The following is an 11319-nucleotide window of genomic DNA, read 5'->3' as shown; positions in this document are numbered from 1 at the left end:
TTTCAAGGGTATAAGAATGCTGGTTGAAAGGTGTCAAAAGTGCATCGAAGTTAAGGGTGGCTATGTCGAAAAGTGATACACTTGTTTCGTCTCTATGACTATTAAAAGTTGGTCGCGCCGGAAACTTATGGAACCACCCTCGTACCATTTTGAGAAAGAACATGGGACAAAAGTTTACGGAACACGGCATCTGCGTATTTCTTCATCGGAGCGGCCCCCTGCTAGGTATCAGGAAGAGATCGAATAAGAAAGGGGTGGCCGGCTATTCCATCCATCTCTCAGTATGTGTGTCCACTCCTGTTTGCTGCTAGGTTGTTGCTCCATTGGAGAAATGCGACATCCCGGTGGTCCGTGAACTTTTGTCCCGAGCTGTACTTTGCCCATCACTGCATAAAGGGTGCTATAGACAAGGCAGAGAAGCGATTGACAAATTACGTTTGAATAGGGGGCAACATTTACATTGTGCCTTTTGTATTTGCAGCTTTTATCTTATCTAGTGTTCGCTAGTATTCGCTATCTCATGAGAGAAGCTCCCGTGCTGGCAGTTTCGATTAACATATCTGGACATTGAATGTGAGGCTATGCCCCTCCAGTCGTGGGTAAATACTGGTCACAAGAGCTAAAAAAAACTGCCCGAAGCGATGAAGAGCTCGTCGCGATACCGACTGGTAATGTCTGTAACACTCCCGGAACGCGATTCACGAACCGTTGAAAAGTTTCGCGCGCTTTCATGAAGTGCGCGAGTAGGGGTGGAGGGAGTTACTAAAAGCTACTGTGGTAAGGGGGATCTTATTACGCTTACCGTCTTGTCAGTTTTCACGGGAGTAGTGCCGTTGTTGAACAACATGCTTCTGACGCACAATCCGATTGCTGAGTATTCTAAGCACTTATTGTGTACCCACACTGATGCATTGAGATGTATCATATTGCGGCGTGGAGCAGGCAACAAATGAATGGTGTTCATTGTCGATTCCGTCGATGCTTTCGGTGGACAGTACATCTACATTTGCACGCGGTGCCGGCAAGCTCAGATGCAACGTATCCTCCTCAAGATCTTCGATCCAACTGACAGTGTAAGGACCAGAAGGACAAGACTGATTGCGACTGAACTTGTGTTCCTGCATTGGAAGCTGGCAAGAAAGCCTGTGTCAGCGAAAGATCACTAATCACTCGCGCGAAGTATAGCTATAGTTCTCTGTCTCTCTTTCTTTCTTTGTTTTATGTTATGGTAAGCCTACGGTGTGCAAACTTAACTCACACAACAACCACTGTGGCGTCACTCATGATCACAGTTATTCCGCGACGCAAAGTCACGGATTATCAATTATACTATGTTATCAGTTATCAATAAGGTAAGCATACCAAATGCTTAGTGCGGCTCGCTTTTTCTTTCCTCTTTTTCGTCTTCTTTATCTTTCTTTCTTTTTTTTCATACTTTTTCTTTATTTTTTGTTTTGGTGTGTGCCGTGCGACAGCACGTCCTCTCTAACAGACCTATATATGTAGCACTACAGAGTGCGGCTGATTGTCTCTAAATACAAGATAAAGAACATGCTGTGCTATAACAACAGAAATTCACCCAATCACCGCATAGCACTCTCCGTGCTAATCGCTTCGCCGAGTGACACAGTTATCGCTTATGATTTGAGGAGAACGGAATGCCAGCCGTACGCCTTTTGTGGCAGTTAACATGCAGTAAACCTTGGTTATAACGATATTGTTCTTTTCGAATTATCGCTCATTCCCGAGTTTCACGCTGTCCCGGTCGAAATGGCTGCATTTCGAACCAGATTATACCAAGTATATTTCTAACTGACTCCGCTTTGTGCGAGCCTGCGAAAACCCGCTTACGGGAAAACCTAGCTTACCTTTTATTTATTTATTTATTTATTTACTGCTAAAGTAAGATCTCGCAAAGGTACTCTTGCTCATTCTCACTTGTCGACGTACTCCCTGCCAAGGTACGTGTTCGGCTGCCGCCATGTTTCAACGCCCTTCCGAAACACTGCCAATGTTTTTGTGGGGCTTCCCCTTTTATCGAATTGCCGCTTATAACGAATTTTCCCCGGTCCAGTTGACTTTGTTATAACCAGAGTTCAGTCTATATCCAAAACGTCACAAAAAGGCGTACGCCTCCCACTTTCAACGAATCAGAAAACAGAACGATATCATTGTCTATGGCACTTAGTACTGAGCGCGTTCTGAGCGTCTCAGGTTCTGTCTGCAGAATGCGGAGGATCCTTATTTGGAGGCAGTTTAGTAGCATTACGAAAGCAGGTTGAAGAAACGGCAGATGTGCTGGTGATTCCTTCAAAAAGGGCGTCGATAGTAATGAATGGATCATAATACTTTTCACGAAAACTTTTGAATTTTCAGCCTCCTCTAACGAAGCAAAAGCGTTAAGAAATGGTGGAGGAGTCCTCGTGGGTGGAAAGTTTCAACACCTAAAAATACCTAGTTCATTATAATCACAATCGGAGTTGAGTTTGAGTTTGATTATAGAAAAAAAAAACGGAAGATATTGAATTGTGCTACTCCCACAAAGGAATCACAATCGGAGTTCGCAGACTGCGCATCATTTTCTCTATTAGCAATGTTCAGAGGGCACGTGAGCCATACAAAAGCCTCCCGTAATCACCCGTTGTTTTTCCCATACCTGCATCTTGTCACCTGACTGGTAGTGAGAGCGGCAAAAGTGGGCGTACTATCTCTTTCGAGAAAGGCTGAAACAATGGAATCCACCTAGGGAGAGGTGACCGTCTATGCACAGATAACGTCCCTTATTGTACGCTTATCGATCGGGTGCAGTCGAAGGGCAGTTATTCCGTTTCACGCCCCGAAATAAACCTCCTCATAAGAGTTGTTGGACATTTTACTATGACTGCCAGCAACGAAGTTTCGGATCCTGCATTCCGTCCCATCTGGAGGCCTTTCCTGACACCGTCCGAACTGGTGCCTTCTCCCGACTCCGCATTTCGTCCGGTGAAGAAGAAGCTGGTCTGCAGCGGCTGTGGCCTTACATTCGCCAACTGTGGTCAGCTGGTTGGCCACATGAGAGTGCACACAGGTGAGGCGTAGTTAGGGCCCCATCACGTTTGGGGTAGTATAGTGATGCGCCACTGCAAGAGTCGCATGCTGAAAACAGAACGCGGGACACCCCCCGGATTGTACCGTATTTTCACGCGTATTAGCCGCACCGCAGATAAGCCGCAGGACTCGTTTTTAGATACATTTTGAAAATGTTTTTGCAGATAAGCCGCACTCGCAGATAAGCCGCACTCGCAGATAAGCCGCGGGTAATACGACGCGACTGCTTTGTGCGCTAAACCAGTGATGCACATACAAAATGAACAGAGACGCTCAACGTTCGTCAGCGCCGTACTCCCTGCCAGCTGTCCTGTTCCCGTACTTGTCCACGAAGTCAACGACTTTTAGTTTGAAGCCGCTGTCGTGGCTGTGCCTCAGCGTTGGAGCCATGCCTCACCTCTAACTGCCGTGCCCGTGTCCACCAATGCTGCTGCTCTCGTCAAATGAGAACTGACGCTTAGCTGACCACGTTTTATCCCGATGTCAGGTGTATTGAGCTCTTCCTGTGGGTCTGCCGACAAAGGAGACCGTAGGGAAGGCCATAAACCCTGTCCACATTCCGGTGTCGGCATGATGTATAACAAAGGAGGTCAGTTCTAGTGTTCTACTAAGACCGGATTGTGCCCTTGTTGCGTGTTTTTCGTGGATTGACGGGTTAGTCCACTCGAATATGGAGTGGACCCGCCCCTGTTCGGTATTGTTCGTGCACTTGCATGGCGGTCCTGTTCCGAAAAACATGAGGCACTGTCGGCCCTTTCGTTTAACCCGGGGTATGGGGAAAGTACCAGGGAAAAATAGTCACCAGATAAGCCGCACCCACGCATAAGCCGCAGAGCGTCCTCGAAAAAAATAAATCGCGCATAAGCCGCGGCTAATACGCGTGAAAATACGGTAGAATGGTACCGTTACGCATTTTCAGTTGTCTTTCTGCGGCAATTTACCCACGCGAGAACTGTCGCAGAAAGGCGTACGCCCCAGACTATCTGAGTTTAAAAACGTTCCGTGTTGGAACCGCGTTATAACTGCAGCAATGAGCGAAGTGAGGACTTCGGTAGATGCAGTGTAGAAGGAGGTGCAGGCAAGGGATATACTCTGAGCCGACATCTGTCAGCCGCGGATATTCCGGGGGAACATGAGAGGTCACAGCGGGTCGTACAAATTAGGCAAATTTCCCCTAACTCTGTCTTCTGTTCTCGAATAGGAGACCGAAAACGAACAATTTTGCTAGACGGAAGGAAGATTTCGCGTGTCTAATAATAATTGGGAGTACCAAAATGGCAGAGTGGGCCTGTTGGTACATGGCTGAATTAAAACTGGAGCACGAAACACGCACAAAGGAACACACAAGACGACACTTGCTTGTATGTTCCTTTGCTCCTTTGTATGCTCCAGTTTTAATTCAATCGGGAGTGGATTTACACGTAAGGCGTCTCTACATTTGCGTGGCTGCATTGACGTCGTAGTTCTCGAAACTAGAAATTAATGTATGCAACGGTGAGGCAAGGAGGGGGGAGGGAGTTAAGACCACCCGAACTCGTACGTTTGGTAGTTGAGAGAGAAGAAGGAAACGACCATGAAATCCTCCTCCTCATAGTTCCCATAGTAGCCCTCTCTCACTCCGCTAGATGATTTTATCTTCCGCGTCACATACAGAAGCACAATTTCTTTTATATATAATAAAATATAATGTAAAGGGTATGCAACGTAAAGAGACACGTAGATTGGTATGTGTTAAATTGCGTAGAATTTTGTAGACACGCCATTGAGTCCGGACCAGTGGCGTAGCCAGACCCCTAAGGTAGGGGGGGGGGGGGGGGGGGAGCTCGACACGAAAAAAGCCCTCCTCCCTCTGCTGGTCCTTGGTACGCCTTGTGAACACAGCGAGATAGGATATGAAAATACAGAATATTTGAACGTTTAATAATGAGTTTACATATGAAGCGTCATGAGCTGTGAGGCCGACTCACGAGATTTCAAGTAACTCGAAAAGCTCGTAGTTTCCAAAGTATTCAGCTATGCTGCTTAGATAGACGCCGGTAACTTCAAGAATTTTTGTGATCGTCACGCTAAACCCCCCCCCCCGCATATATACTAGGGGGCTCGAGCCCCCCCCCCCCTACCCCCCTGTGGCTACGCCACTGGTCCGGACAGTTGTGTAACCATGGTGCAACCTTTTGGAGCTGACGCACAACAAGGCCCCAAGTAGACGAACACCACAATTGAGTTGGAGAAATTACTTTTATTTCGTAGCGCATTCCAGTTTCAGAGTGCAATTCTGGGAGTTAATACACTACATTACTCCTTACTTTTTCGTCCCTAGCGATGCATTACTAATGCAATTACTTTAATCAAGTAATGAGTTACTTTGGCGTTATATCGTACCGGAGGTCTTTGACGCAGTCCTATGGTGGCGTTCGAAGTGTGCACTGTAAAGTGACGTGATGAGTGTTTTACTCCGTTACACATTACCGGTGATAGTAATTATTATTTTCGCAAATAACGACTTATGAATGATTTGGTGTTCAAAGACTCCACCTAGACTCTGTCTACCACCTTGGTGACCTGGTCGGTGAATAAGGTACCTCCGAAACACCAACTTGATAGTTTTCCTTGTGTGATGTACTAGGCACAATTCCTAACGGCCCTTTAGACAATGCCTGAGTTTTCAACCCAAGTAATGAGCAATGTTATTACATTACTCATTCCTTATCCACAATCTGTAATGCCCATTATTGTTTCCCCACATCTCTGCTCCACAACATTACATGGTGGAGCGTTCTTCTCTGATGGTGACACCACCAGCTCCGGTGGCATAGTGATTAGGATGATCGCTTTCCACGCCGAGACTGGGAGGTGACACGGGTTCGAATCCTGTCACCGGCTGTGCTGTGTGAGGCTTTCCCTTTGGTTTTCCGAAGACTTTCCAGACGAGTGTCTGCACAGTTCCCCCTGAAGTCGGCCCAGGACGCATACTAACCCCCCCTGTACCTCACGCCTTCCTGCTGTCCTCTCTCCACCTGTCCACGTCTGTACGCCGCTCATAGCCACGATTGCAACGCGGTGCTAACACGGAATTTTAAAAAAATATGATGACACCGTCTACGTGCGTCCTTGTGCATCAGCCCCAAAAGATGTAGTGTGACCAGTCACCGACAAGCCAACATCAGTGTTTTAAGGGAGCATGGAAAGGGTATTCAAGCTGTCTAAAAGCTGCTGGTAGAACGTCTGCTCTCGACTGAGCGACATGCTATACCGGGTGTTTCAGTTAAATCCCCGGGCTAAATAATTCGCGAACCGGTGCACCAATCGAATAACTTTCTTTTTTACAAGTATCTGTCCAATACCGCCTACAAGATGCGCACCGCGTGATTGAGCGGGAGGCGCTCATTATTTAAATAAAAATTCAAATGAGTTTCGCGAAAAAAGATAACTTCTAAAGCAGGGCGCCGTCGGCATTAAAATGGGTACTACCCCTTCTGGGACCTTCGGTAGATACCTTTTAGAGAACCAACCGAAGCGGGTTTCTGCAACCGAAGCGGGTCATTTGTTGCAGTAATTAATTGGTTTCGGTTTACATATCTTTGTCGCGGCTGGTCGCGGTGAAGCGCAAAAGGACGCTCTTTCACTCCCATGTCCACCAATGAATTACATCCTTACACCAATGAATTACACCAATGAATTACGTCCTTTTGCGCTTCGCCGCGACCAGCCGCGACAAAAATACGTAAACCGAAACCGATTAATTACTGCAATAAATGACCCGCTTCGGTGGCAGATTTTTCTCTAAAAGGTGTCCACTGAAGGTCCCAAAAGGAGTAGTACCCATTTTAATGCCGACGGTGCCCTGCTTTAGAAATTAGCTTTTTTCACGAAACTCATTTGAATTTTTATTTAAATAATGAGCGCCTCCCGCTCGTTCACGCGGTGCGCATCTTGTAGGCGGTATTGGACAGATACTTGTAAAAAAGAAAGTTATTCGATTGGTGCACCGGTTCGCGAATTATTTAGCCCGGGGATTTAACTGAAACACCCGGTATACTTGTTCGCTGCTATTCATTCTAGGATACCAAACAGGGAAATAAACGTGTTGAAAATGGTGTCTGTTTACCGGTGGCACGTTACGGTGGTTCTTTTATCATCATTGCGTGCGTCTACGAGTAGGGAGTACGTACGGTACGTATGTAGCCACCGGCGTCTAATATGTGGCGGTGTTCAGTGTGACAATTTGAGGTCGTTCTATTTAATCGAGATAGAGCCTGTATAATTGCGCATACACGTGTATTGCGTAAGTGTGTGCTTCATTGAGGAGGCATGCAGTGATGCCATGTGGAGTTCGAGGCTGGACAAATGAAAAAGACAAAGGACGCGCGGCTTTCGCAGCATCAGATTCCCGCAAATGAATTAGGTGGCTTGCCTTGATTCAATGTGGGAATGTTCAACGTGGGGATGTTCAACCTGGCACTCAACTACGAATATTCAATCTACATTTCAATAAGACTGATCCCAAGACTGATCTGCCGGCCCAATTGGACCCAATCCCTATTGTTGACTGTTATTGGTGCACAATAATGATTTATGCTTCCCCTATACCTTAGCATTGTATAATTGAAAAAACTGTCCAATCCCTACCCTCATTATTTTGATGTGTCCATGTTATATACAACGTCCGCTAGGTGGCGAGCAGCTAGTTGGAGAGTCGAATAACAGATAGTGCCTCTACACTTTACGCAGTTCCTCGGAACCAGGTCACTGCGAAGTATTATGTTATACGACACCAACTGATGGCCGAATCAACGATCCATGGAACATCTATGGAATGCAATGTGGACGTAATTGATAGATACGACATCTCTACTAGACATCCCAATCGACGACGTAAAAACAATGCATACACATCAAAATAATGAGGGTAGCGATTGGACAGTTTTTCAATTATACAATGCTAAGGTATAGGGGAAGCATATATCATTATTGTGCATCAATCAATCAGTCACAAAATCAAATTCATTAACCAAATGACAAGCATTTACCACAGTATTGTTGACTGTTATTGGTGCACAATAATGATTTATACTTCCCCTATACCTGAGCATTGTATAATTGAAAAAACTGTCCAATCCCTACCCTCATTATTTTGATGTGTATGCATTGTTTTTACAACATGTCACTGTCCAACTTTTGAATGCACAAGTAATTTTTTCGCGGAATTCACATTAGCTGTAAGCAACGTGTATTTAACCGTTTTCTTCTTTTCACCGGACAAGCGCGGCCGGCAGAAATTCAAACGGAAAAACTGGTGTATGTTTCTTCCAACTGCCTTGGCGTCAGGTGTCTATCAAATGTGTAGCCTTCTGTTTTGTTCTTTGTGATTTCATCCTTGCGTTCCTTCTCTCTTGTTCTTTAATTCCTTCTCTCACCGATCCCATTCCTTATATAAGCAATGTTTTAACTGCCTCTTTCTGTCTGAAAAAGGGCAGGCTCTGCACGAAAGCTCACGTATTAAATAGTTGCTCTGACTTCGTGCTTCATTCTTTCGTTTTTATTTTTCTTGGCGACGTTTCAACAAGCTGGACTGTCTATTTTTTTACCCTCTTGATCCCAGAATGGTTAGAAACTTGGAAGGAGAGCGCTACCGGGGGATCAGTGAGGCTGCTCCATAACGGCAAAAATATGCGGGGCAAAAACACATAGACAACACGACACCGCAGCTCAGTGAGGCTGCGTGGGTTATCTGCTAAACCGTTCAGGCTGGCGATACGGCATCGGCATGTTCTTATAGTGTGGTCTGTTTTCGATAGATGGCACAAGGCTCCTGTAACGAGAGGTTCTCAGGAAGTGTACAAGTGATTTGGAGCTCTCGCGAAACCTTCGTGAGGCATATCATTTCCCTATGCGTTCTTCATGAGAGATTCGTGTTTCCCTTAACGGAGAGTTCCATTTCATTCCAACAAGAGTACAGCCCTTGAAATGCAATGCTTCCGCAGTGAAAGGACACTCTTTGGACAGATGGTGACCTCCAATTACTTTTACTTTTGATAGGTCTGAAAGTTCGTAATTGCAATACGTATTAGAGGTTAAGAAATTTTGGGGGCGCTCTCGGACGTTCAAAAGAGGCTACAACGTACTACGTTTACAATGTTTCTCGAAAAATCTTGCGAACCCAGAGAAAACTCCGAAGAGAACAACGTCTTCAAACACGTCTTTCGAAAAAGAATTTGGCATGTCTATTCCTACATTCCTCTCTGGACATGTAGAACTAGCTGTAGACTAGACGTGTAGGACTAGCTGTAACATGTGTGATTAACCATTGCGCAGGTGACAAACCTTTCAAGTGCGGCGTCTGCCCTCGCGCCTTTGCCCGAAACGAGGAACTGACGCGCCACCGACGGATCCACAGCGGAGACAAACCACATTCGTGTGACATCTGCCACAAACGGTTCGGTCGGAAAGATCACCTCAACAAACACCGCAAGACCCACCTCAAAGACACCGAGAAGAAAGTGCACGTGTGTGGACAGCCTGGCTGTGGTCACCGATACACCCGCACCGATGCTCTGGCCAGGCATCAGTGGACTGCACACGCTATTCGGAGGCAACAGCAACCACATCAAAGTAATACTGTGCAGCATACGTGCAACGAACCTGCACTAATAAAGTAACCTAGTTCATTCTCGGTGCCGTGTTATTCATGAAATAGTTCTGCACGGGCAGCTGAAGGGTTTGTCAGCCTCAACGTGCGCTAGTAGAAGCTAAAAGAGAAATATTTTAAAATGCATAAATGAAAAAGAAATGAAATAAATCGAATGCAAATCGTTCCAACGTACATCGGTTAGGATATTCTTCCCAGCTCGAAGCATGAGGAACCATTTGGCTGCTCTTTTGCACATAGACGGAATCCACAAATAGATACAGGATAAACATATGTACTGTAGGGGACACGGCGAAGTACTTACAGGCGATTTCAGATAACCGTCCGTGCCCCCAACAGTACAATGATTATTTGCACCCATTTGTAGACAACAGGAGAAAGTGAACAAGACTCCACTTGTTCCGTGCTCTCCGCCTCATCTGTTCTTGAATCCTTTCCAACAGGAACTCGCAAACGTTGCGCTACACGCCTGACCCCTAATATGTAGGGCATGATAAATCTATCCAGTGGAACGCAATGACAGATATGAGAAATACAGTTCACGGAGCCTTGCAATGTGTAGGAAGCATGGGCGTCCGTTGCTCTTTGACGCCGGTAGTAGTGAGTATCCTGACCGCACTCAAGGCTCTTGGGGAACAGGGACGCCGGTTGACCCTACAGTGGATCCCTGGCCACACTGGCATTCAGGGCAACGAGGAGGCAGATTTGGCGGATGCTGCTGCTCCCGTGTCTGCAAAGGCGTGCCCATTAACCTCTCCAACCTCTCTTGTGTACGTTGGTGCCACCCTTGGCAAGCAGTATTACCATGACATCGCTCAATGGTCAGTCCTCCTTGCAGTAGACCCGTCATTGCCAATTAAAATGACAGGTGGCTTCCCTCGCAGCTTTACGTCACTTCTGCGGCATCTACGACTCAACGTCGCCTGCTCTTCACCCCTGTGTTCCAGGTTAAGCTGGGTTACAGTAACACGGCGCGCTGTGCCCAGCTTGCCACACCCCAGCTATGATTCCCCATGGCTAATTCCAGCGAATTTCGACCAAGCAAGGAACATGAACATCTCAATTTTTTTTGGAAAAAGTATATTCCTCAGGGGACGGGAAATGATAAAAAATGCGCCTATATTTAACCCACAACCTTCAGCCATTTTCGAGGGAGAGGGGGAGAAAGAAACTGGTCGAAATGTGACCCAGTCGTTTCGGGCTACTTTGCGGGCTTCTCAATTGAGAACTATGCGGTTCTAAGAGCAACAATTTTTTTCACCTGCTCACTACTACATAGACAACTCATTTTTTTCTTCCTACCCATTTGCAACTGAAACTTGTTTCGTACAAAAATGGCAAAATCGCAAGAAAACGCGAAAAACGCCATTTTTCGGAGCCTTCCTGTACTGACGCTGTTTATCGGAGAATAATGAAACCTACACCATTCGTTTCGTCATTGCATGCCCTATCTATTGGTACCATGTACCATTTTCATCGTTCTAGAGTTAATCTGCTAGAAGCAGATCGTAATAATCCCACAGGCGGTATCGCGATTTAGCTGTATTTCGGCCGGCGCTAGCAAAAAATGGCCATCAAAAAGT

General features: G+C 46.2%; 1 protein-coding gene across 1 annotated transcript; it reads left to right on the top strand.

The window, feature by feature from the left end:
* The first annotated feature begins 2749 nt into the window (after nucleotides 1–2749).
* Nucleotides 2750–9760, top strand: LOC135366028 (zinc finger protein 79-like). The gene is made up of 2 exons (XM_064598684.1): nucleotides 2750–3067; nucleotides 9403–9760. Exons 1-2 carry the CDS (start codon nucleotides 2878–2880, stop codon nucleotides 9744–9746), a joined length of 534 nt encoding a protein of 177 aa, XP_064454754.1. The 5' UTR covers nucleotides 2750–2877; the 3' UTR covers nucleotides 9747–9760.
* The last annotated feature ends 1559 nt before the right edge of the window (nucleotides 9761–11319 follow it).

This window comes from Ornithodoros turicata, chromosome 1 (genome assembly GCF_037126465.1).
Source record: "Ornithodoros turicata isolate Travis chromosome 1, ASM3712646v1, whole genome shotgun sequence".
Lineage (NCBI taxonomy): Eukaryota > Metazoa > Arthropoda > Arachnida > Ixodida > Argasidae > Ornithodoros > Ornithodoros turicata.
This window is presented reverse-complemented; position numbering and strand designations above follow the sequence as displayed.

Excerpts from the sequence above, each read along its gene's own strand:
- LOC135366028 (XM_064598684.1), top strand. The coding sequence starts at position 2,878 with ATGACTGCCAGCAACGAAGTTTCGGATCCTGCATTCCGTCCCATCTGG. Across the intron at positions 3,068-9,402 it reads CCACATGAGAGTGCACACAG|GTGACAAACCTTTCAAGTGC; the intron begins GTGAGGCGTAGT and ends ACCATTGCGCAG.